General features: G+C 46.0%; 1 protein-coding gene across 9 annotated transcripts in view; it reads right to left on the minus strand.

Moving 5' to 3' along the window:
• The window catches only part of CACNA2D4 (calcium voltage-gated channel auxiliary subunit alpha2delta 4), a 131,360-nt gene that overhangs the window by 72,153 nt on the left and 32,227 nt on the right, over positions 1–26,980 (minus strand). For all 9 annotated transcript variants that reach the window (XR_010999517.1, XM_068191783.1, XM_068191777.1 and 6 more), the window contains 13 exons: positions 25,827–25,904; positions 24,537–24,617; positions 22,294–22,368; positions 21,263–21,349; positions 17,530–17,601; positions 13,277–13,338; positions 12,519–12,586; positions 12,357–12,402; positions 10,798–10,895; positions 8,523–8,616; positions 7,473–7,568; positions 5,067–5,194; positions 1,180–1,260 (listed from right to left, as the gene is read on the minus strand). Coding sequence is in view for 8 of the 9 variants with exons in the window: in XM_068191783.1 (XP_068047884.1) it covers positions 1,180–1,260; positions 5,067–5,194; positions 7,473–7,568; positions 8,523–8,616; positions 10,798–10,895; positions 12,357–12,402; positions 12,519–12,586; positions 13,277–13,338; positions 17,530–17,601; positions 21,263–21,349; positions 22,294–22,368; positions 24,537–24,617; positions 25,827–25,904 (1,066 nt within the window). In the remaining variant the exon portion in view is untranslated. The remainder of the gene's footprint in view (positions 1–1,179; positions 1,261–5,066; positions 5,195–7,472; positions 7,569–8,522; positions 8,617–10,797; positions 10,896–12,356; positions 12,403–12,518; positions 12,587–13,276; positions 13,339–17,529; positions 17,602–21,262; positions 21,350–22,293; positions 22,369–24,536; positions 24,618–25,826; positions 25,905–26,980) is intronic.

Genomic DNA, 26,980 nt, shown 5'->3' on the forward strand with positions numbered 1-26,980 from the left:
TTTGGGCATAAAAGTGAGATGTTCTGTTTCATAACGCTTCCTTCAGCTTATAAGTACTTTCTCAATGCCCAGGTGATAATTAAAGAGTATCATTGTCAGCTAGAACTTACTGAAATCCTGGAACCTAAGGAATGCTTCATCAGATAAAGTTAATTTGCTATAGTTTTACAGACTAGTAGTATTGAAGAACATTCCCTGTCTCCTACCCAGCCTAGGCAAATGCAATGGCAGACTGTAATCTGAAGGTATCTGCTGTATGGCCTTCTCTCTACAGGGTGGTCCTGTAACAAAGTTGTTGTTTGGTGTCCATTCTATCAGTCATTCCTTCCACCATGTAAGGCTCCATTAGCACTAACCATTCTTTCCTAAGAAGCTGTGCATCACACTAAATAATTACTCCATTACCTGTTCCATCAGCCTCTTCCTTTAGTCACTGTTTCCAGGTCTAAAGCAATTTCCATGGAGCTACATCTTCTCTTACCCCAGTACTCCTATGCTGAGTGGTTAAATTGGACATGGTGCCAGGGTTACTGATAATGCTGTTTTTTTTTTTTTTTGTTAAATGGCTGTTCTGTTTCTGAGTTCAATGCACTTCCATAAAGGCTGAAGCAATTAGTACATAAAATGGTAAATCTTCAAAAGCTTTGAGGTTCTGTTGGAAATAATGTGCTACATTAATTTTCCAAAAGAAGATTCAATTTAGTGAAGGTCTGCAAAAAGGATTTTAAGATCAGACACAGCAATAAGTTTGGCAATCTATAGGTCTGAGTTGGAGTTCTAGCAACACGCCCTTTCCACCATCAGAAGTTATTTTTCGCTTGAGATAACAATGGGGACGCACAAACACGAAGCTGTTCCAGAGCCAAAGCGTTTTGCAAAGTTTTAAACCTGCACAGACTTCCCAACCTACTCCTGCTCCAGAGAAAGAGTCTCAATCCACAAATTCACCATCACTGGAGATGGGAAGCTTCCATTCAGCAGCCTGTTTCCTTTTCAGAAGCCTGTCAGCCATTCAGTACCTGTTCCATTATTCTCTGTTTAGCCTAGTTCTCAATACCACAAGCTATTGTGGCTCCTGTCACTTCCCTTGAATGACAAGCTAACAGCTCTCAGCTCCCACACTCAGTGCAAGATGCAGCCATTTCATTCAAGATAAAAAGAGAAGCCAGAATGTCCTACCTGCAGCAATTCCCATCTTCCCGTCCACAGACACAGACACAGCCGTGCTCACTGTCACCACTTTTGGCAGGCCACCTCCCTCTGTCGAGACACAAATACAGCAGGCTTGGTTAGCTTACCCCCAAAGAGGAATAAAATGCAGCAGGAGCAGCTTGCCCTCACATTTTCCCATCCAGGACAGTGTCTACATATTCCTCAACTCTGAAACATCCCAGAATTTCAAGGGCTGTATCTTTCAAAACACAAAACCAGCCTAATGGGCTATGGGCAGATTTTATTTTTCTCTTCTTTAATAATCATGATAAAAGTGGTATCCTCAACATAAATGAAGTGTCCAAGGTGGGATTGGGGTGGGGGGAGGGTTTAAGCAACCTGGTCTTATAGAAGACATCCCTGTCCACAGCAAGGGGTGTGGAACTAATTGACCTTTAAGGTCCCTTTTCAGCCCAAAACATTCCATGATTCTGTGATAAAATGTAGAGGATTCGCCTCCTTGATTTTGGGCATATAGAGCTTCTCTTAGGTCAGAGAGCTGTTCTGCTCAATGCATCATCTAAACTCTGTAGACAGAGGAGAAGCAGGACAGGTAATTCTGACAACACTTACACACCAAAGGCCAGGCTTATATCTAGCTCTTACCCAAGCCAGGCCAGCACTACAAACTGCAGACACAGCAGCTTTCAGAGCACACTCCATTTTAGAAACAAAGCCTTCTGGGACTTTGTTGCCTAAACTCTCTTATGCCCCGGGGTCTTCCAGTTATCCTTGAGCTGCTGCTTTAAGCATCCTGTAGGTCCTGTGACACATCTGCCAGCCCAGTGCAGATCCCTGAGCTCCCACGGGGCATTTAAAATCACATGGCTGGATAGGCTCAAGCAACTGAACTCCATCTCTCCTTGTCAGGGCAGTTGTTCCAGCCTGCAATTGTCCATGTGGCAGATTCCATTTCTATATATTTTTGAAACTGATTAGATTAACTTCAGCTGGGGCACCTCTTTGGGAACTGCCAGGGGACAGTTGGAAGGCCAGGCTGATCGATGTAGTCTGCACCTGGTTCCCTCCTCGCATATGCTCTATGGAAATCTCTTCCTTAGACAGATGGGTCAGGGATTCTTTTCATCCCCACAACTCCAGCATTTGTTACTGCTTTCCATGTCTGCCTTCATCATTATAGGTGTGTCCAGAGCACAATTCAGTGCCTACCACAGTTTAGCCTGGAGGCTCTCACTAGTTTGTTTTTGTTTTTTGATCAAAGCCAGATTAACCTGCTCAAGTGTGTCAAAAGCAGTAAAACCTTTGTGAAATAAATACTCAGCTCACATGCCTTGAGTATGATCCTGCCTTTATGGTTGTCCTGGGTTGGCTATATGATGCTTGTATCCCCAGTTGTCTGTTCTGAATATGCTGGATAATAGGTTTTGCACCCTTGAGACTGGTTCTGAGGGCAAAGTGGGGAGAGAAGAAGCGCGGAGTTTGTTATCAGGGACTGCACTCACTGCTCCACATTCCTGCTCCTGGACTGTGTTGTGTGCGGATGGACAGACAGCAGGACAGAGCTCTCCTTTGCTTTTAGTTAGTTTTTAGCTAGCTGAGGCAGAGAAGTTCCCTGGTCTGTGGGCCTGTTTAAACCTGCTCTGGACTGAACACCCAGAAGAGCACCAGGAGCTTGCACTTGTGGCCCACTGGGCTGGGCCCGGGCCGTGGCATTTCCAGCGCCGGAGGGACTGATCAGAGACTGAGTGAGCCGAGCTACAGCCCACCAAGGGGGCTTTCTGAGTTTGTCATCTCTTTTGGAGCAGCAAGAGGTTTTATTGTTTATTACTGTGATTTTTTGGTTTTGATGGTGGACGCTTTGCCTGTTAAATAAAGTTTTTTTCCCACTTTTCTCTGGGGAAATCTTTCTTCTGGAACCAGTTGTGGGAGGGGCCACTTGAATTTTCTTTCTAGAGGAAACCCCTTTAGAGGTTTTCTCCCAAATTTGCCCTAAACCAGGACAATGGTGAACTTCAAATGGCTTGTTTGAGGAATGGGACAAAGAAGCAAAATACACTTAGGGTCTCTAGAAAAAAAATCTCACGCAACACATGAAAAATCTGGGCTGCAAGAACAGTACTACTTGACATGCAGAGGCTTCCCTGCTGTCCTTGTTTGCTGAGACTTCTGGACAGTGGAAGGAGGTTCTGTGTATGAATGCTTCTGATGACCTGCAGTCACTTCCTGCTGGTTTCCTCTCCAACAGAGAGCTGTTGGGGGTTTTCCTTCTTAGATGATTAGAAGCCCATCTGCCACAAAAAACCTCCTGTCACAGCAGGGGACTTGTGGAAAACATGAAAAGGGGACTTCAGCATCTGACAGAATTTAATAAGAAACTGGGTGGCCTATTTTGGCTAAAATGTGGGGCAGCCCTGCTTCATCAGACGTCAAGGAAGGGCCTGGACTCTGCTTTATAGTAAATGACTATCTCAGAAGCACTGGGTATTATTTCCTGGCCCTTCCCAGGGAGTCTCTCTGAGCCCAGCTGCTCATCCCTAAAGACTAATAATCTCCCTTACAGTTTAGGGCACAAGGTCTTCAGGGCCAAGTGCTACTTCTCACAAGGTGCCTGCAGGATTTCCAGGTGTGTGGGGTTCTAGACTTGATTTAAGCTTCTGACCCACGGCCATGTAAAATAAAGGACAGTGCCAGCTACTTGTCTTCAGTCTTTATCCAAAACTAGCTGTGACTTCTAAGAAAGCCACAGCAAGCCACAGCCCCAATATTTAGCCAGCAGTGACTACTGTGGCCTGGGTAATGGCTGCTCTAGGAAGTCCCACAGGGTATCACTGCCTGGTTTTCCAACCCATGCTCTATTCCAAAAAGCAGATGCCGTGGCTTGCAGGGGAGTAGAAGGTCCCTCCTGCCATCTTTCCCCCTCTCCACACTTGCTTTTTAAGTGAGATGTAAGGGTGTTGGGGAGAAAGAGGCTTTTGCAGGTTTCAAGTATTTTCTCTTTCCATTCCTTTCCCTGTACATCCTGGTTCATCTCTTGCCTCCCAGGCTGGTTTCTTGTCTTTGCTACTTGCTTTCCCACCCACCAGACTCCCACCACTGTGCCACAAAAAGCTTTAACAGCTACAGTGCTGAGCTCTGTGACAGAGATGGAGAGCTAGGGGCCAGGGAAGAGCACAGAGGAGATCTCTGCCTTCTGTGGAGGAGTCTCACATGAATATTTTGTTTTGCTTGTTTGTTTTTAGGCTCTTCTGCTCTCTTCCAGCCTTTGAGAAGGTCCTGGCTGGCCCTGCATGCTCACGGGAACATACGGGAACCAAGCAGGAGATATTGAAAAGCCACTCCTTCCTTTCCTCTAGTGTTTGAACTTTGCTGAGCAAGAGATGCCATTTTCTAGTATTAGGATTGGAAGGATGCGGGACACCAATGCTATGGAAGAGCCTTCCTCTCCACCCTTTTCCTCCACCATCTTCCATAACAAACCCATCCTTTCCTGTCATGGAAAGTGGTGATGGAAAAATGACACCCTCTGAACTTAGACTTCCTGGCTGTTTGCTGATCCCCCACCAGTGCCAGCTGTTACTGCCATCCAGCAGGGCTGATGTTGTTCCTTCCCAAGCCTGGCCACATCTATGTGCCGCATTCCTTCTGCAACACATTTCCTGTTCCCTTCTCATGTTTCCTGCGTTTTCCAGCCCCACAAGTACTTTGTGTTCCCCCAGCTCCCGCCTCTCTAAACCCTTCCATCTACCTAAGCCCTGCTTTTCAATTTCCATCCTTCTGCTCTGCTAGGCGGGAAGCGGCGATAAAGGTATCGGGATGGGCGCGGTGTGGGATGCGAGGTGTGAAAGGCTTTTTTCTCTTTCCCTCTGGCTGCTCTGTGTTGAGGCTGGGGTTACCTGAATCATCTTCTGAGACAATGCTGTAGATGAAGCTGCCGGGGGGATGCTCGGCCGCCCTGCGGTACCACAGAGGGAAGTGGTCCATGGTGAAGATGCTTTCCTTGTCCTTCTGTGTCAGGAATTTCCTGCCGGGAGATAACACGGTGTGGAGGAGCGGCAGCCCTCCTCGGGGCAGCGCAGTGGGACACCTGCGGCGGGGCGCATCGCCCGCACCGCAGCACCCGGGGCTTTTCTAGGGGCGAGGGCGGGCGGTGTCGCCGCTGTGCCCCGGTGTCCCCTCGGGGCAGGGCCGGGCCCTCCCTCGCTCCTGAGGGGCGAGGGCGGGCGGTGTCGCCGCTGTGCCCCGGTGTCCCCTCGGGGCAGGGCCGGGCCCTCCCTCGCTCCTGAGGGGCGAGGGCGGGCGGTGTCGCCGCTGTGCCCCGGTGTCCCCTCGGGGCAGGGCCGGGCCCTCCCTCGCTCCTGAGGGGCGGCCGCGCCCGCCGCGCCTCCCGCGGCCGCCGCCAGGTGCCGCTGTTGGCCCGGGCCAGGCCCGCGGCGGCGGCGGCGGCCCCGGGCGGGCGGTGGGGCCGGGCCCGCGGGCTCTGAGGGCCGGGCAGGGCGGGAGGGAACCGGGCGGGAGGGAACCGGGCAGCGCGGAACCGGGCAGCGCGGAAGGGTTACCGGGAACGACACCCCGCGAGCAGCGGGGGCAGCGCCGGAGTGCGGCGTGAGCAGGTGGGCTCCTCACCCCGCGCAGGTGCTTGTGGCCATTAGTTACTGCAGGGGATGGGGAGCAGGTGAGGAAAGGGGATTAGGTAGTCTCCTACAGAAACAAACCACCCACCCCAAACATAAGGTTTGCAACTGCGTGTAAATCCTCATCTCCTCAGGAGATGATCACAGCAGAGACCTCATAGCAACCTGCCAGTATCTGGGGGGCTGCTGGGAAGCTGGAGAGTGGCTCTGTCAGGAACTGCAGTGATAGGGAAAGCAGAAATAGATACAGATTGAAAGAGGGAAAATTTAGGTAAGATTCCGGGAAGAAATCTTTTAAGGTGAGGCTGGTGAGAAGCTGGAACAGGTTGCTGAAGGAGGTTGTGGATGCCCCAGCTCTTGCAGTGTTCAAGGCCAATTTGGATAAAGCCTTAAACAACTTAGTCTAGTGGGAGGTGTCCCTCCCCATGGCAGAGTGGGTCAGGGACAGATGATCTTTAAGGTCCATTCCAATCCCTTAACAAATTCTATGATTCTGTGATTCCTAGAGAGGTGGGAACTGAAGTGCTTGAGCAAAGAGGTGCTTCTGAAGGCAAGAGGATGTGCTCAGGCGAGACCTCATGAAAATCAGGTCATTTGCTTCCCTGGAGGTCCATACAGCTTGCCTGGCAAATCCCTTTGTTTTCAGACTCTTGTTTTGCTGTATATTTTGACGTAATGATAACTCCTCATTTATTATTCCTTCCTTTCAGGGGATTCCAGAAGCTCCTCCTGTGAGATATGTGGGGATCTGTCTCTGCAGTGTGGTGACTGTGACTGTTTGAAGCACTGAACAATGTTCCTGATAAACAGTGGGAATCATCACATTAGCCTCCTGAAGCACACGGCATTTCTCCCTTGTTGCCAGAGACTGACTACTCTGAGTTGTTCAGACTGCTTCAAACACATGAAGAGTGTCACCTTTCAGGCACAGCTTGAGGGTGGGACTCATGTTTGGGGAACCTGGGGACAGTGAAACAGCTGCCGAGAAGCTAATGACCACCACCCACATGGTCCCTTTCTGTTCCATCTGCTGGTGTGCCTCTGTGACCTGTCCTTTCCTACAGCAGCATGCACCAGCCTGCGTATCCAAAATGCAACAGAATGCAAACTACCCTTTCCATGTCAAAACCCTTCAGTGCACACGTACTTCTGCCTTGAGGGAGAGGACAGGAGAGCGAATGGGTTGTGACAGATGTCAGTCACATTGCTTAACGCCTCACTGCAAGGCGCTGGGATGCAGCTGCGGTGCGGGCAGGGCGAGAGGCAGCCTGGCATAAACCTGGGAGTGGAACTGAGACAGAAGGATCAAACACAGCCAAGCTGGAATGTCTCTGGGGCACTGGAGTGCAAAGCCTTTGCACTCCAAAATGGTCCTGGGGATATGCAGTAACTGCAGACATTTTCTGTGTCAGCTGACTGAAGTCGGGGAATGGTTGAAGGGTTTCATTCAGATGAATGCACTTTGGGACAGTATTTTAAGAAAAACTCAGAAGGACCAGAGGAAGACAAAGGCCACCTACTCTGATTTTGTGAATCGGCATTAATGCCATCAAGGTGTTACTCCTTTCCATTCTGTCTCCTCAAAAGCATTTCTAAGGCTGGTGGTGATTTCATGCTGCCCCTTCAGAGACACTGACAGAAACTCTGTAATGCAGCTTAGGGACTTACTTGTTGGAAATCTTCTCAGAGCCCACATACAGGGCATTCCTCATGAGTCCAGCCCGAGTGCCCAGAAACGCCATCTCAACGCCTACCTCAGTATCCCTGTGGAACAGAAATACACAACCAGAAGCAAACAGTTCTCACAAGAACAGCTGTGATCCAGGGTGAGGGCCTTTCAAACTTGAAGCCGCATCTGGAGACCTGGTCCCAAGTTCATTTGCAATATCACCCATTTACACCAGGAGTGATAGTGGCTCCTCCTTGCTAATGGCAACAGGTTGTTACTGGCTGACAACTGGCAGATTTAAGACTTGTGCTCAGATTTAAACCTTTGAAGTGTGCTTATTTCATTCTCTTTTAAGTAGGCCATAGGCTACTCTGTCCCTGCTAGCTCTGCTCCAGGCTACTCTCACAGGGCTGAAGTGCAGGAGGGGAACTACAGAAGGAGAATGACTGGATCTGGCATGCAGAGAATGGCCAGGGTAGCAGAATGTGACTAAAGAGGGTGTGTTGGTGTAGCTATTTAAAGCTGTGCTGATAACTGTGTGTCCTAGCAGGATTGTCACTGGCTCAGCTTCTGTTAGTGTAGGGATACAAGGAACTGAAACAGGGACAGGAGTCCAATGGCCATGTATATCAGTAAGTAGCACGTTGTCTGCTGAAAGAAGATCTGTGTGACATGATACAAGGCACCACAAGCAACAGGTGCCTCACTGGAAATAATAAAATACAAAGTTGTTTACTGAAGCCAGCCTGTCCACTATCTGCCTGAGGTTCAACCTGGAGATACCACCAATAGAGACAAGAACCAAACTCCCTTTTCTCCACTAGAAAAACCCTCACCAAACTAAAGACTCTCCCAAGGAGGCCCAGCTTACTGGAGTTCCCTCCTGAGAGACACTTTTCAAGCTATTTCTAAAGCTATTGAGCTATTTCTATCAGCTTTTTGAGCTATTTCTACAGTTTCTTGTATGCTGTGCAAAAGTTTGTGACTATTTCAGGCACTGCATAAACCCATAGTGGTTTTCTATCCATATTTATGTCTCCTACACTTACAAGGACATGTTGAGGGCTAGTGTTGTCCAGTAGGCCTCCATGGGGGCAGTGACCACTGCATCAAACAGCACTTCCTGGACCAACTCCTCGTCACCTAAGGAGAAAAAGGAAGAACAAAAAATCAGGAGAGAAAGACGTGTTTTTCTCTAGATGTTTTAGGGAGTTACTTGGTAAGGAGCATTTGCCTGTTGAGGACAGTGGATCAATGTGGCACAAAAAAGAGGCCTCCCATTACAGGGCAGAGAAGACGTCCTAACAGCCTGGGTGGTGGAAAACACAGGAGCAGATGTTACAGCCAAGATCACAGAATTACAGAATCAGTGAGGTTGGATAAGACCTCTGAGATCATCAAGTCCAACCTATGACCCAACACCACCATGTCAACCAAACCGTGTGGCACTGAGTGCCACATCCAGTCTTTCCTTAAACACCTCCAGGGATAGTGACTCCACCACCTCTCTGGGTAGCTGTTGCAAAAACTAATCACCCTTTCTGTGAAGAATTTCTTTCTAATGTCTAAAATCATCAGACCAGTTCCCCTGCAAACTCTGTGGAAAGGTGGTGCCCAAACAAGAGTGGGCAAGTGAGAGGCTTTCAAATGAATTTATTCATTAGACTGTCACTTGACTCCTTCATTGAGCAGGCTGTCCAAAGCCTTTGCCTCAAATCCCTGCCTTGACCTTTCTTCTGGGTATCCTGTAGAGAGGATACCAGCCAACACCTTCCACTCAAGTAGCTTCCTTCAACACCACTAGAGACTTTTTTATGGCCGCTACTCTGTCCCTTTGCTCACTGGTTTCTCTGTTAGTCCTCCTTCTTTCCTGTGAGTCACAAAACATTTTCCTGTCCTGGTTTTCACCAGATGCTCAAGCTAGTCCAGGCTACCAGTCTAATCCACTTTGGACTGGAGCTAAGAAGTGATTAGGAAAGTTCAAGGTGTCGTCATGTGCTAAATGACATGCCCCAGAACCCCATTTATTTGACCTGCTTTGTTTCTGTATTGCCGTGCTTGCACTGATCTGTGAGAACATGGTGACCATCGTGTCCCAGAAATGCCTCTTTCAGTGCTGCTCTAGATGGAGCCACCCCACCATTTCAGCGTTTCTGGCACTGAAACTTTCTGGGTTGATGATCCAGGTGTCCCTTAATGTTTTACATCAAGTTCTCCCAAATTTCTTTGCCACAGATTTCAGGATCCTTCTCTCCACAGTTGTTGTTATTCAAGCTTCAAAATCAGAGCCCACCATGAGATCTTTCCCTCTTGAGCCCCCCCACCATGTCTACGATTCATGTGTTCAAATCATACTTGTTTTTCCTCCACAGCACTTCCAAGCCAGCATATTTCTCCAAGTCAGCTGTCCTAAAACTTTCCTCCTCCCTGGCCTCTTCACACCATACATCTCCTCTTTCCAGCCTACTCCAAGGACAGCCAGGAGGGCTCTGCTCACATTGTGCAAGAGAGAAAGGATTACTGGATTGCAGTTGATTTTACTTTTAAGAGACTCCCATCCTTGTGGCAAAGGTTTGTACCTCTGAGGTACAGCCTTACATGCAAAAGCTTGTACTTGGCACAACTAAGGGGGCTGAAGGACATCCTAAAACCAAACTGCTGTAAGGAATTCCCATGCACAGCTGCCCATCTCTGCCCCTGATAGAGATCCCACTCTTCAGTGGTGCTGTATCAGCTGCAGGAGAATGGGACCCAGTGCAAAGGATGAGCAGCAGGGGGAGCAGGAAATATAATAATCCTGTAACCATTTTTTCTCTTGGATCAGTTACCTGTTGTGTTTGGAAAACAAAATTAATAATCCTTGTTCTGAAAAAAAAACCATCTCTCTAGAGGGCACCGTGAGCCCTTGGAGGATGATGCCTGGTGTCCCTGGGAAAATGAGTTGTCTCAGCACTTTTCCTGGCTTCTCCTGCCACTGTCCCTTCTAGACCAGTCAGTCAGTCAGTCTGTCTTAAACCTGGTGTGCAGCCCCTGCCAAGCTCCATTCAAGCCTTCCACTTCCCAGTATTTCCTGTGCTGTCACCTCCAATAAGGCTGAGTTATGTGTCAGCTTTGAAATGGAAAAAAATCCTCTGATGGAGACAAGGAGGTGGATCCTCAGCTCATTTCCACTTGTGAATTAATCTGGGCTTGAGTTCAGTCCTGCCTGTGTAAGCAAGTGCCACAGGGGCTCAGTCTGAGACCAATCAGTTTGTCACAGTCCCCTCTCCCTTGCGATGGGTACAGGAAAAGCCCAGCAGGGCACTTTCTGTGCCTGGGACTCACATTCCAGGTCAGGCTCCTCTCCAGTGAGGAAACGGATCACAGCCTCCAGCTGGCTGAGCTTCCGGTGGTCGGGATCAATGTCGGTGATGCAGTAAATCCTGGTGGGAAGGGGAGAAGAAATCCAAAAGGGCAAAGAGAAACCATAGTCAAACAAATGTTCCTGGATGATAATAACTGTGAAAAGAAAGTCAGCAAGAAACCTTGGTCTGCAAAGTCTTTACTTTTTACATTGCTGCATGTTGTGCCCACTCTAAATCTAACAGTGTGGCTGTAAGTCAAACCCTATCACTAAACCAAACAGCAATTAACCTGACTGCTGTGCTCAGCAGGATTGCTGTGTTCTCCAGCATAAGCTTACAACGCAACAGAGCTGTTCCAAATCCTGCCAGCAGTTTCCTGTGTTATGTTGTGTAAGATGTGTACATGTGCCTCTATAGAAAGTAACAGTGTGATGGAGAGACCTGAAAAGCAGAGGGTCATGTGAAATGTGAGACCTGACTAGGAGCAGAAAAAATAAGAGACAGAGGAACAAAGTGTGTGATGAGGAATGATGTTGCAGTGTGATATGGTGACAACAAAAGCTGTCCCACGGGGACACAAGTGCAGGAGCCTCAGGACACAGTTTGGGGAGAAGTGGAAGAATGTATTAGAAATGCTCTGTACTATAAAAGAAACCGGCCTTCTAATCCTGCTTCCAATTTTGACTGCTCCATTATCAGGACAAGGGAGAGGAAGGGGTTCTAAAAGAGAATTAAAACTCATAAAGGGGCTGAAAGGAGTGATTTATGAGAAAAGTCTAAGAGAAATGAATATGTAAAAAGTGGTAAGCTGACACCTGAAGTCAGGAGTAGAAGAAGGAGAAGTCTCTGTGTCTCAAATGTGCTGCTTGAGAAACTTGACAGCGTAATGAGAGGTGAGAAGGGGTGCAGGGCTGCTTGAATATAGTTATTTTGGCTTTGATACAGCCGGGGTTCCTGCGACTGAGTGGGACTGAATATTGGGTTCATGAAAACCCCAAACCTCAAAGCAATAAATGGAAAGTGCCGTGTTTCACCCTGTTTCATATCCAAACCAAGCAAAGCCAGAAGTTCTGCCTGCTATTTAAATGGGGGTCATAAATCACCTCCGTGTTCGCTAGAAGTTAGGTCTATGCTCAGTTCACAAGGATGCCAACCAAAAATAAAATAGGATTTAAAAAAGCATTTCAATCTCTCACCAATCTTGCAACAAAATTCCCTAACAGGTCTGACATGGTGTAGGTTTTGTAAGACAATTCTGAGCAACACGAGGAGGAACAAAGTAAGTGTGAGCACATAAGACTGAGGATAAATCTTAGCTGTTTCTTAGGAGAGGAATGTGCCAGGTCTTGGTGGCATCTCCCAAAGGAAGGGGTGAAAGCCAATTGCCTGGAGACAATCAGGTCTTTGCAGGTCCAGCACCTGAACAGCACTGCTTTTTCCCTAGGCCACAGAGGGTGGTGAACTCAAACCAGATTGCTGGGAACTTTGCCCAAATATCATGACAAAGTCCTGTGTCACTGACAGGATTTCTTCACTTACCATTCATTTGCTAAAGACAGGTCTGGCTGGAGCAGGTCATGCAAACCTGAAACCAGAGAGTACATGGAGTATTCAGTGAAGAAGCAGACAGACACATCCAGGCTCTGAAGGAGAACTGGTGACATTCAGAGTAGCTCCCTTGCCCCTTTCAGATTAACCTACCTTCTTCCACCGAAGTGTTCCCCAGCAGAATGTACTCCCCGTGCCCCCTGGACAGCACAACACCCAGGCTGCAGGCAAGAAGGAAAACAGAGGGCTTGTCAGCAAGGAAAGGTGTCATTGCCTGCAGTTCCAACCCTTAATGACATTAACTCCCTCCACAGCTATTAAAGAAAAGAACATCATTGGAAGAGGATTAAGTAAGATCCGATTTCAGCACAGGGGGCTAAGGAGCCTGTCTGTAGAGTTATGAGGCATTGCTGGTGACAATTTTTTTGGCCAGTGTTGTAGGTTCAGGTCAACGATAACATTTCTCAAATCTCTCTGCCAGTTTCAAACCATTTCAGCTGGGGAAAAAAAAGCCATCATCTCCCTCCCTCCCTCCCAACAATTTCCTTCATTTGTTATTTGTTGTTTTATAATTTTCAGTGTATAACAATGTTGAGGTTTTTTTTAAGCCATAAGCCAGGACCATACACCATATTCGGTGGAAATGAAAATTTAAGCTGTCTCATTTCTCTGAAATGAAACAACATGCTTTACCTAAGGTATAGCTGTCAGACTCTGAATTTCAGGTAAATAATAATATTCCTTTTGAATTGACCCCAAATAATATTTTAATGGCAATAGGAACAAAGAAGTCAGTTATTCCTACTGCTGTACTCATGACTTGCAGCTATATTTATGAAGAGAAGGAACTGATCTGCTGTCCCTGATCAGACTTCTGATACACTGTATTGGTGCCACAAATCCTTGCTCACCTGAAGGGTGTGCCAGTGATGTCCGTGAAGAAATAATCATTGGTGAGGAAGAGAACTCGTTTCTGAAATAAGAGAATGAATAGGAGAGACCATCTGACAGAGCAAGGGCATAGTGGTGATGGGGGCCTGGGATAATGTCCCCAACACCTCACACCCTGTAGGGTTGGCTGGAGGCTGGGATGAATGTGCAGGATTCAGCATATCCAGCACCTTGAGACTGCTAGGATCCAGGCAGCCACTCTATCTTTCCAACAAGAGTTTCAGATAAACCGTTCTTTGTTCTAGGGCTCCTGCACTGGCTGCAGGAAGGGCTCGGGGGAAGCTGCATTCCCTCTCACCCCCTCCAAGCACACGTGCTTGGGCCCTGCTGCTCTTCTGCTAGACACAGCAACTCTGACACCTTTGTACATCATCATCATCTTCAGCAGGAGGGGGGCTCAGGGGCAGATAAGAAGGAGGAGTAGAGTTGAAGGAGAGGCAGAATGGTGAACCTATCCTCTGCGTGGGTGGGCAGCCAGGGCCAAGTCTGCCCACTTCTGTGGGAAATGCTGATATTCCTGACATTTGCATTCACACCAAAGAGGGACAAAATATTAGCATACTCCAATTTTGTTAAAATCGGTTAAAAAAATTTTACATTTTCAATTTGGAAAAAAAGTGCTGTTTCAAATCCAAGCCATTTTGGTTCGCACGCCAATATTTTTTTCAGACTGACATTTCAACTGAAGACATTTCAGATTATTGAAAGCTGCCTCAGAACTTCATCTGTTTGCCAGACTGGCCTTTTCCTGTAGGAAAGTGTTGATTTCAGTGGAACGCTTTTCTAAAGGAGAAAAGTTTCTGGAAAGTTTCTATCCAAGCCTTATGCCATTATATGAACCCTAATATGTTTAAAATCCTAGACCCAGTCTGAGAACGAGGTGAGAGGATGTGTGTGGGAGACAGGGGAGTGAACACAGAAAACTCAGTGTTCCCCAGGGAAAGTCATGCCTGCTCTAAGCTGCTCGAGCTGAGCAGCCCTGGAAGTGGAGCGAGGCACAGAGGGCTCCAGCTCCACAGTGTGCACCAAGTTTGTGTTCACTGTGCTGACAGGGATGGGGGATATCATTAGGTGTGATGGGGATTCAGGCTGTTAGGTGAGGAGATGGCAGGTGGCTTAACCCCTCCCCTCCCTGCTGTGCATTGCAACTGTACTGCTGAACAACAGGGTCTTCTGCTGGGCCAAGACCACACAGAATCATTAAGGTTGGAAGAGACCTCTGAGATCACCAAGCCCATTCTTTGACCTATCACCACCTTGTCAAGCAGACCATAGCACTAAGTGCCACATCCAGGCCTTTCTTGAACACTTCCAGGGATGGTGACTCCACCACCTGGGTGGTCCATTCAAATTTTTAAATAACCCTTTCCATGAAGTTATTTCTCTTAATGTGCAAGATCTTCCAAAGGGCTGTGATACCCCCAAAGAATATCACTTGGTTGTGATTTGGTGGCTGTGGGTGGTACGAAAGGTGTTAACCCTCCCTTTTCCTGCCTGTCTGATCTGATGATTGAAGCAGGGAGGCATGGGAAAGACCTGGCCACTACCCGGAGACCCGTACTCCTTTAGCAGGGCTTGTTCTGCTCCTCGTTTTTTCCCCTGACCTGCCCCGCTTCTGGTGAGTGCTCAGCCAGCCCCAAGACAGCTGGAGGTACCACCACTTATCCATGGCATGGAAAAGAAGCAGAGGCACCCTTGAGCCAAGTGGGGCTGAGGATGATCAGGCAGGACTTGGCTACATAGCAGGGCTGAAGGGAGGAGAGCATGGGCATGTTGGCACAGTGACAGCATGGCTGACTGCCATCCCCTGCAGTCTGGAAACATGTGGATTTCCAGACTGGATGCTGTGATAGGCATCCAGGCCTGGCTATTGCCATTACCAGAGGTTTGCCACAACTTCTACCTGTGTCCTCTCTCTTTAGCTTTCACAGTCACAGCCCTTCTATACTCAAGCTGCAAGTGAAGGCATTGCTGCCCCCAGAACTCCCTAACAACTGCCTCCTGTATTTGCTCCTTGTTTTTTTCCTCTCTATCTCACTCTGTTCTCGATATCTTCCTGTAATCAATGTGGGTTATTGACATTTACGTGGCTGACAGAATAATTTCTATCCCCTTCTCTCAGGTCTTCTTTCCACAGTCTGGCCGCCTCATTCTCTTTTTTTCAAGGCCCTGTCAGCACTTTCTTTGTTTCAATGCTGCTCTGCTTCATCAGCTAGCAGCGTACAAGTGGGAATTACTAAGCTTCATTTCTGATTTCCACTCCATGTGTATTCTGATCATAGTAAAATTGTCACAGACTCAGCCTCAGTCCCCTGTTGTGCTTCATAAGGCTTCTAGAGATGCAGAATGGAACAAATAATATCTCTTTACCATGGCTGCTTTTTGTTATCTTCTTTTTCCCCTGGGTAGGGTAGCAGAAGGATGTCTCTAAAATATTGAACTAAAAGATAGCATTGGATGACTCAGAAGTGTTACTGAGTGTGCACAAAGGGGTTAAGCTAGCAAAAGAAACAATCTAGACCTACAAAGAATAGATCTTGCTCTAAAACCTTGATTACTTTTTTGATAGAATAACTAAGGTAATGGATGAAGGAAATAAAGGTCATTCAATATGTTTGGATTTATATAAAGTACTTGAAACAGCTTCTCATGAACTTTTATTCCAAAGAATCAGTTAAAGTGGGCTTAAATAAGATATAGAGGGAGAACCAGCTGCAGAACTGTAAACAGAAAGAAACAGTAAGCAACAGGCCATCGAGGGAAGAAAATCTAATGGGAGGAACAGACTCTGCCTTAGCAGCCCTTCTGTACAGGGATATATCTGTAAGACAAAACAGAACATTTCTCTGCATACTGAAAAAAGTGTCTCAACAGCCCTTGAAATTAGAAAGACTGGATGGAAAGGAGAAGTGGGTTTCATGTGGAAAAATGGCAACTGAAAAAAATAGCTAAGAAACACAGAATTGAGGGCGGCAGTTCCAGTGCAGCTGTGTGAGGGAAAAAAAAATTGAAAGGACAGCAGAAAGGAGATTGGGGGCTCCCTGTTCAGAAATATCCTATTGCAGAGAATAGCTGCTCTGTGCAGAGCAACAGGGAAACAGTCACATAATTCAGTGAAGCCCTGGTACTTGGGCACCAGAAATTATAGAAGAGTCAACAGGAACAATCATAATAGCTGAAAAGTGTGCAAATATTTCAAATGCAGATGTTAGCAATGCTCAGAAGAAAAGCAAAGCCATCAACAGGTCCATGGGAGTTACAAACTCCAAGAATAGAGAGGAAAAAAAAAAAAAAAAAAAAAAAGCAGTGACAAGATCTAGCAGGACAACCATTCAGAGGAAACAGAGGGGTGTCTTCATTAGGAAATGGTCCCACATTTCAGCAGTGGCTGTGAGCATTTGGTTTGTTGGAATTGATGCTGACTGTGGCTTAGCATGGGAACAGTTCAGCCAGTCACTTAAAAAATGCTCTCTATAAAGGATGGAAAATTTTCCTGAAATATAGAAGAGTTCTGGGCAGTGTAACTTGCAGGACTCTGGAATACTTCCTAACAGGAAATGATGAAAGCCAAAATCTTCGAGAGAGTTAAATAAATGTGAATGAAAAAGTACCAGTGAACATAAATGTACAAGATAATTTTGCACTGATTCCAAAGGAAGATGTATAACCTTGCCCTAGAGCTGGTAGGGAGTGTTCAGAAGTCTCCATTTCACCAGGACTTTTCATAAAACATCTGCAAATATTTGCATAGACATTTAATCCTGGACCTGGATAAAGGCAATCACATTCTGACGAAGTGAGGGACAAAGTTTTCATGAATGGTTTTGGGTAGGGAAAGAGGGTGGCAAAACAGTCTCCAAATCTCTTTCTGCCTAAGTTCAGCATAGTCTTCCCCTATTCTAACTCTTGAAGAGCTCTGATTCATTTCACAGCCCTATAAACAATGAACAACATGCTTTTTGGCTTTGCCTGGACAAAGTAGGGAGCTGAGAGACATTTCCAGTACCTTTCTGAGAACAGAATCTTGGTAGGTGTAACGAGCACTTCTAATGTTCTCTTGTATGTTTTAGCACATGCGTTATATATGTGGTGACACAATAAAATCCTCACACTCAGGAATGCTGAACATTGAAAACCACATCCCTTGTGGTTTTTCAGCGTCCACTTCCCATCCCCTCCCCTGGGTGACCTGAACAGAAGGATAATTTCTTACCCCTTTGTCCACAGGGACCTTCACATCCATAGAGAGGTAGCCTGTTTCCCCATTGATCATAGCACTTCTCAGCTGCAGAGGTGAACAAGTTTGGTGTTAGTGTCTCCAAGCAGGCCCCAGCAGGAATTAACAGAGCCACCTGTCATTAACACACAGGGGCTGGCAGAAAGAATCACTGTTGGCTCCCTCTCCTCCCCAGCTCTGTCTTCTTTTAAACAGAAATCCTGTTTGCAGTGATCAGAATCCTTGGACAGTCGTGTTGATAAGTGATACACAATAGTAATAGTTTATCCTGAAAGCTTGTTGATATGTCTTTTAGCAAAAATAAAGGATTTGGAATCTATGAAATTGCCAGTCCTGGTTACAGACTTCACTGTTTGGCAGCCAGAAATTCATTAGCACAGTGCTTTGAGAGCCTGGAAGAGGAGAAAACTGAGAAACCCACTAACTCCCTCAGACTGAATCCAAAGTTCTTTGACATTTTAAAAACTGATTTATAAATTATAGGCTGTATTCAGCACCACTTCTGAGATGCAGCAAAGCAGCTGTTTAGCACAGTAAAGCAAGACTATATGAGAGCAGGGTAGGCAGTGAGAAGACCACTTTATTCAACCCAGGTTCCAAAGGTAAAATGTAATTTTCATAGTGACTCCCAGCCTCTTGCAAGAAAGATCCAGGAAATTTTCCACAAGTACAGAGGCTTTGACTTCAGGTCTAGCCTGCCAGAGCATATCAAGTCTATTGCTTCAGGCTGGATAGAAAAAAATAGGTGGGAAGTAACTTATTCATTCACAAATTGTTTCCTTACTTCCAGAGACAGGCCTCCATTCAGGTGCTAGCCAGTCTCAACTGCATTGGCTTTACAAGGCCACGGTTTTGTTTATTATGGCTGTTTGATGTGGGTTATTTACAGACCTAGAATATGAAGCTCATGTTTCCCAAGGCCCACATCTTGGAAATGAAAACATTGGCTGGCACTATTACTCTTTTTGGCTAAGAGTGTTTGACCTTCTTCCAGAGGCTCAGCATACTCTCTGTTGTGGTCTGACAGCCTGCAGGATTTGCTATGGGTTCTGGGTTGAGAATCATAGAATACCCTGAATTGGAAACAAGGATCATCAAGTCCAACTCCCAGCCCTGTGCAGCACCATCCCCAAGAGTCACACTGTGGCAAGCACATTTCTCTCTCTCTCAGGATTTTTATAAAGGTGCACAGAGAGAAGTGAAAGAGAAAACAATTTCTATTTCTGCTCCTTGTTTTTCTCTTGTGGAATGTGTTTGGAGAATTGTTTACCTAGAGCGAATGCCTGGTTGGATCACGGTGGATTGTTTGGGCCTGATGGCCAATGAGATCCACCTGTGTCTGGACTCTGGAGAACAGGGTCATGAGTTGTGAGGTGAGTTAGTTAGGATAGTTAGAGAGAGTAGCATGTAGTTTTTAGTATCCTCTTTTATATAGTATATTAATGTATCATAGCATAATTATAATAAAGAATTCATTCAGCCTTCTGAAATAAGTCAGACATCATCATTCTTCCCATTGCGTTCACTGACATCTACAACATCACACCACGGGCCTGAGAGCGTTGTCCAAATGCTCCTTGAGCTCTGGCAGGCTGCTGCCGTGCCCACTGCCCTGGGGAGCTGCTCCAGTGCCCAACCACCCTCTGGGGGAAAAAAAACCTTTTCCTGATACCCAACCTAAACCTGCGCTGGCACAGCTCCAGGCCATTCCCTCGGGTCCTGTCACTGTCACCACAGAGAGGAGATCAGTGCCTGCCCCTCCTCTTCCTCTCTCATTGTAACTGCAATGAGGTCTCCCCTCAGCCTCCTCCAGGCTGAATAGACCAAGAGACCTCAGCCACTCCTTGGATGGCTTCCCCTCCAGACCCCTGGCCTTTCTCCTTTTCCCCCTCACACTATGAATATCCCTGTGTTGCTTTACAGGGAAGCCCAAACCCTTGCTGCTGCCTGGCTGCAGGTTGCACCACTGTGCATCACTTGGCGTTTTTCAGACAATGCCAACTTCCCTCTCCTGCATTTCTTTCTGCAGCTGGCTGTATTAGTGCTTGGACATATTTTTCCAGCCTGAACGTGCTGCTTATCAGCATTGCTGAGATTATACTGCAACTGATGTGGAGTCTGTCATTGATCTAATACCATAGCTACAAATATGAGTGTTGAAATGTTGCCAGCTTTCTGCTGCAGTGGGAGTATCTTGAGAGCCTCTAGACTTGCTGAAGTCATACTGCAGATATTGCTCACGTCACTGAATGTCTCTGCACCCTCTGTGACTGCAACCTTTCTTTCTTCTGGAAGATGCAGTACAGGAAGACAAAACGGCTTTTGTTTCTTATGCTGGTTTCATGATTTTTTTGTCCCCTGGATAGTTTTACTCTGATTGCCTATGGACAGAAACCTTACACTTGGTATTGTATTTGCATTCAGGTATCAGTGTCAGTTGGTCAGACAGGAGCCCACTAGCCAAATAAATATGAGAGCAAAGCAGATTTCTTTCATTTCCAGGATTATTTCCTTTTAATAGCAAACCAGGCAAAGAGGTATAGCTCTAAAAGTGGCTCCAGTGAGAGAGAAAACAGCAATGGGAGTGAAGTCCTATAAGAGATCAGTGAACCCACAAGAAAGCTGCTGGCAACTTGCATCTTGGTGGTTCCACTGTATGTAAGACCTCTTATTTTCGTCTTGCTTTCCAAATGACGTAGTTCTGCTGTGTTCCCTTTCTCAATTTGCCACTCTTCCACTTCCCAAATTCCTTTGATGTTGCCATTATACTTGGCCTACACTAGTGGCAGTAGGTACTTTGATCCTCTTGCTGCTCTGTTTGTCCTGCCTGTTTAAGTGGATATGTATAAGCATCAGATCCGTTTATCTCGGCAGTCTCCCCTGTGATCCAGAAGCATGTGTCTCACAGCTAATTCTATCTTACTCCAAATTCAGTTCTTATCTTAGTAATTTAAGTATCTATTTCCTCCTAGTTCTGAGTAAAATAAAACCAGCCACAGAGGAACCTCTCTATATTCTCATTTTTTCTGGGGTCCTAGATATGCAAAGCAGCAGTGTGCAGCTGTTAAAGGTGCACGCTGTTTCCTCTTTATCACTTGTTAATAATTTTGCTCAAAAGACAGTAGAAAAGTGTTTGGTTTTTTTTTTTTTAATCTTTTCCCTCTGGTCGGTTACTGCTTTCAGTGACTCCATGCCTGTGCTGTAAGGTGGTTTCTGGAATTTGTTTTTCCCAAGTCCTTTATCCTCTGTGTTTATTACTAATAGTGACTGCAGGCTTTACTCTCTTGATGAACGTACTGCCTTGTTCCTGATCTTGTTAGTTGAGTGGCTTCAGGTGTATCTCTACGTACTGCGTGTGTGGGTGACATCACAGGACACTGCCACACTCCTCAACTACTCTGGCTTTGTATTAAGGCAGCATTAGGCATTTTACACAAAGACTGGCTCCCTGGAGCATCCTCCAAAGTGCTTCCTTCCTCCTCCCAGCACTTCTTTGTTCCATGAGAAGGAAAATTCATACTGGGAAGGAAGACAAGCACTTGGTAGGGGAGCTTCATGCTTTGTCCTCTTGTAAACCACCCATCTCTGTTAGTCAGAGGCAGTCAGGCACAGAAAAACAGCAGGAGTGCTCCCCACACCTTCCATACAGGTACACAAAATAGTAGAAAGAAGGTGCTACAAGAGGCTAAATACACTTTGTGACACTCACTATTTCATCCTGGTCTTCCCACTCCACTTCTGAAAGATCTACGCTGTTGTAGTTTGGCTTAGGCTTCAGTTTCTTTCCTTCTTTATACTGGCATTAAAAAAAAAAAAAAGAAAAAGAAAGAAAAATGTTCAAGTAAGTAGCTAGATCACTTCCTAAACCAACACTTTAAGAATTGGTGTGTAATTTAAAAAATAGGGGTGTCTCATTTCTTCTCTGACTAGGAAGGCAGAATTTGTGCGGAAGGCAGAATTTCTTGGTCCCATGTCACGTATTTCTTTACCCTGGCAGTGAGGGGCTAGGGGAGTTCCAGTAGACAGGCTGCTCCAGGAGCAAGGGAAAGACAGGAACACAGCTAAACTTACAGGTAAAGGCTATGGCCTCCTTCTCCTAAACAGATCAGAACAACACCCTTGCCTGCAGGAAATCAGTTTTTTCCCTGCAGCTAAGAGTATAATCCCATTAACATTATAATACCAGCAGGAGATCTTTTCTGATGGGAGTCAGGCTTTAACTCCACTCACGGGAGACTTTTCACCTAGAACTAATAGCAAGAAGGCTATTCCACTAATCTCGGGGGTCAGGGAGGAGGCGTGACTCGGACTGGGAGAGGCCAATTGACGGTGGAAGGGTAAAGCAGCGCCCTTGCCTGGCTTTGCCCTGGAAACACGGCGTGTCCCTTCCCTTCATACACTGAAGTGGCTCCCGGTGCCTGTGGTCGCCCTGGGCAAAGGTGCCTTTCTGAAGGCAGGGCCACCCTGGGGCTTCACAGCAGCTTTCTCTTGTGGTGACCACACTAATGCTTATAGCTGTGAGCAGGTGGGTTTGTGCTGACCAGCAGGTGTCTGAGACGTAAAATCACCACGTGCCTGGGCATCTCAACAACGAGGCCAGCTGGCCCTCCTGCTCCTGGGTGCCTGTATGTCAGAGGCTGGTGGCCTTCACAGCTCAAAAACCCCAAAGAAATCGGAAGCAGCACTGAAAGTCACTGTGTTCAAGTCAGCAAAGGCTCTCAGATGCACAGCTCTACGTACCAAAGGACGGAGGTCTGGGTGTGAAAGGATGTAGCCGTTGTTGGTGTTCAGGAAGGCGTAGCCATGGACACCCAGCTGGAGAAAGACACATTAGAATAATCAGTGCTTTAGCTACAAACACGGCTGTGTAATGGGTGCTGCTGATACCCTGGCACCACCAGTATTCAGAAATACTTTCCTTTTAAGGGTATTGACCATCAGAAAATGGAATCCATCCCAAAGCAGATATTTGTCTGCTCTGTCTGTGCTTGGATGCACAAAAGGATGTGCAGGTAGTAAGTATGTGTGCCCTCCTACAGTCTGATTGTCATCACGGACAATTAGCACCCAGAGGCAGACTGAGCCCTCCACAGCAGAGATGCACAGGAAATGGGCAGTGATGAGAAATGTTGTAGTTTTAAAATGCTTTTTAAGGAATAGCATAATCTAACAAAAGCAGACACTGGCTGACCTGATCTGTGAGAGATTTCCAAGAGAGCAGTTACTCAGCTCAAGCCCATATATAATGCAAATTCCAGCTACACCGTGAGTTGCGAAAAACCTGCAGGTAGCCTGTGTTTGCCAAAACAAGAGGTGTTTGAAGGAAAACAACAATGAATAAAGTTGCTATCTTAAAAAAAAAAACAAAAAGTTGCAACTCTATTCCTATAGAGACAATCCTGGAGGGATAGGGAAGTGAGGAGGTAAGTAATTTACAATCTGTCTGTGCATTCAGGGAATCAATTCTGTATTTCACACATCCCAGACCAAAACCTTGGACCACCTCTACGTGAAGCAGTTTTTTGAAAAACACACTTGGTTTAACTCAGTGTGGCAAGAATGAAACCAAGACAGTAGTTCAGAAAATTTCTTTTTTGGCCTATTAAAGCTGAAATTTCCCAGCCCAGTAAAAGCACAATCATTAATATATAAGCTCCAGAGGTCTGGAATGCTGGAACTAGTCCTTTTGAAGCCCATGTGCCAGGGAATTCAAGTTGAGTACCCTAGGCTTCCAAACTGGTCTGGAGTTGGAGGAGTTTCAGAAAAGATGTGTCCTGCTGCTGATATACTGAAATCCAATTTTTTGTCCCCTCCTTTCCTGGCACTGCTTGGAGGAAAGAACAGTGACCATCCTTAGCCCAGAAGAAAAAAAATATTGTATATCTGTCCTTTGAGTGACATGGGGAAAGGGAGATAAAAAGGCATTATTCTTATACAGAAAATAATTGTATAAAAATTGACCCAAACCAGGCAGCTTTGCATGCTGAGTGCAGGCACCCTGACACTCACAGTTCCAGGGCTGTCTGCAGGATCATTTCCTACAGCTGCCTGTTAATGGTCTGCCCTGCATCCATGTCTGGAAGCACCACAGAAATTCACAGCTTCTGACAGCACTTTCAGTCCTGTGAGTCTTCAGCAATCAGATTTTGGACAACTGCCTCACTGGTGGTAGTTGTCTGATAGTTACTTAAGAGAAAACAAAAACTTGAAATGTTGGCTCAAATTGCCAGATTTCATGGTGGTCCTTGGATGTGCTCGCTGTCTCCTGCTGTGCAGCCTGACTGAACAAAGGGTCACTGCCTGGAATTTACAGCAGAAACCAAACCCAACAGTGCATCTCTGGGGGAATTTCCTACGGATGAACATTTTTTTTTTTAGACACATTGAACAGAGGGCTAATGGAAAGTTTTTTGACTAACAATTCTGGAGAGCAAATACTCTATCCAGGTAGAGCACAAAATGAGTGGGAGCCAACTTTCTGTACACTGTCCTGCCAAGAAACCATCATGCTAATCTGGAGAAAGGAACCTCTAGGCATGACAGGAGAGTTGGCTCTCCATAATCCATTCAGCCCTCAGTTTTTCTGCTAAGAATATTGACAGTGAAATGAGTACATTTTTTGCCAGCTGGAATGGCAGCTCTTGTCCATTGGGAACTGGATATAAAACTTTAATTCTTCTAATATAGGCTGTCATCTCTGAGGATTTAGGTGGGTGACCGTCAGGATGCAAAGGTTCCATGACCTTTTGCCAACCTACTGGATCACCCTGTCCTTGTGCTGCTGAAGCAGCCTAAAAGCTTGTAGTAGTGAATGATTTCATATGTGCTATATGGAAACCACGCACCACTACATCCAACAACTCTTCCCTTATGCTCATAGTTTTTCCTACAGAGCAGAGAAGTGATTTTTTCAGTCATGCCCATGGAAGTGTGAGTAGTGACTTTGCTGTGCAAAGGAACCAATTGCATTATCTCAGTCTTACCTTATACCGTGGAGCAAGTTTTAACAACTCCCTCAGTGGTACATCAGAGCCCACCACACCCAGAAGAATGCCATGGGATCGCTTTAACACAAAGGAGAATCCATTTTCAGAAGCAAAACCTGGGTAGTTTTATACCTGAAAACACATTATTGTCTCCCTAGTAGTTTCTCACCCATCCCCTCTAGGCTTGTGTGAAAATGGTTATTCAAAACCAATTAATATACTTCAAAAACGCCATACAGGTTATTCCAGTGTTTATGGAGAAGAGTAATTCTACACAACACTAGTCAGTATTTGCTACTGTGATTCAGAAGTAACATAAAATCACTGCAAACGAGTTTTGAGGGCAAACACCTGCATTCAGTATGTATAAATACCAATAAGGTCAAGAAAATAATGCAAACCAACATGAATAGGTTGATAAATTGGGCCAACTAAATCAAATGCCAAATACAAAACTGTTAACCTAGATAAAAGGAAATCCCCTCTCCATGACATGGGGCTCTGGTTGTTAAATAAGCATCTGGAAAGCACTGTGGAAAAAATACACACAGGCTCCCACTACAGTGCTGTGCTAATGCAGGCTACGGCCAGCCCCAGGTGGAGAAAGCAGACAATCACTTGTAGGACCTGGATGAAGAGCTTATCCCTTGTAAATGCTACAGAAAAGAGTATCTAAAGGGTTTCAAACCCCAGAGGAATTGCCCTTATCAAATCATCAAAATAATTCAACCTTTTTAATCTTAACAAGATAGACAGGTTTGATTTTATGGCAGTGTAGAAGATGCTTCCCATGAAAACTTACTAAAGGGTACAGGCTTTTTAATCTGAGGAAGCCATTATGGCAGGAAGATGAGGTCAGACAAATTAAAAGCAGAATTTAGACACCAGATTTTCACAAAGAATTAGAAACCACAATGGAGAGAGCTTGGGCTGGATGCTTTTCTTCAACGATGCTTTTGCCAAAACCAGGGTATTTGGCTCATCTACGTGAGATGTAAAGGTCTGCAATAAAATGCAGACTAGACAAGGTAATGATCTCTTCCAGCCTGAAATTTCAGTGTCTGTGAACTAGGCTCGCTTTGAAAATGGAAGGGGATAAAACAAGAAGGGGTATTTTAAAGAAATGACAGACTGTCATTCTGACAGATAAATTATCACCCATCTACCCTGCCTTCCCCAATGGCTGAATGTTTCTTCAGAGGCCATTTGGCTTCAGAGCCCCGCAAAGTTCCGCTGCCTCCTGTCCCCTCTGCGGGCAGAGGAGCACGGAGCCCACGCCTCACTCACCGTCTCGTTCTTCTTGCTGAACACCGGCATGGCCACTGTCGTCATGAGCAACAGGCTCTGAGCCTGCGACGCAAAGAGCTGCCACAGAACAACAGGAGGTGTGTCAGCAAGTGCAGCGCCCCAGGGAGCACCAGTGCAAGGTGCTGCAGTTCCCAAGGACCCCAGATGTGGGCTGCAATTGGCCACCTCCTTGCCTCCCACACTTCTAGGGGAAACAGATGGCAACACTTTTAAATACTGTGTGTGTCCAAGAGGACTGTGGGATGGATGCTTGCTCTTGTGGAGTGATGAGGATGGGATGAAAGCCAGTGAAATGCATTGAAGAGTTGTTTTAATGAAGAGACAGGAGCCTGAAGAAGTGGTGGCACAATTTATACCCACCACTCTTTATGTGTGTCAACATAAGCACTTATACAATGAGTGCAAAAACCACCAACACAAGCAGCACAGAACAAAGAAAAGCAACACAAATATGAGCAAAATCACAAACAAGGTATCATCTATATGGCAACCATATGAATACCACAAATGAAAAGCACCACAGACAAATATTTAAATGTCACAAATACACACAAAGCCAACTTATATACACTTGTTACTCAACCATCTAAGCTCAGGAAAAAGGGACAAAGTAATGATCCAAACAGATACACTGTAGTGAGCTATCTCTATGAGTGATACAGGACATGCATGTGCCATGGGATAAGAGATGTTCCCAATTCAGCAGAGGACAGATGCTCTCAAAGCACACGAGAGGAGGTAAAACAGGCAAGTCATATGCAAAGGAGTCTTCCAAATATGCCTAGCTATCAAAAGAGTCTAATCCTTTGCTGCCAGTAACATCACTCCTTCCATCTCTTGTTTGATGTGAGAAGCAAGGCAAGAAATGACCTCCTGTCCCTATTACAGAGCATGCTGGGAGCCATAAAGGAGCAAGTCAGCAATCTAGTCGCTTGATGGAGATTTGGACTTGGTATCTTGAGTTACTTCTCTGGATGATCTTTTGTGGAATCTTCCCATTTACAGCAACACTCATTAACACACTGCAAATAAACTTCTCTTGCACTTATTTGACATGTGGAAAAAGAGATCAGGTGAATTAAGCTACTGCACAACACAGACAGCCCTACCTACTCTGAACCAACAGCACAGCT

This window comes from Anomalospiza imberbis, chromosome 5 (genome assembly GCF_031753505.1).
Source record: "Anomalospiza imberbis isolate Cuckoo-Finch-1a 21T00152 chromosome 5, ASM3175350v1, whole genome shotgun sequence".
NCBI classification, from domain to species: Eukaryota; Metazoa; Chordata; class Aves; order Passeriformes; family Viduidae; genus Anomalospiza; species Anomalospiza imberbis.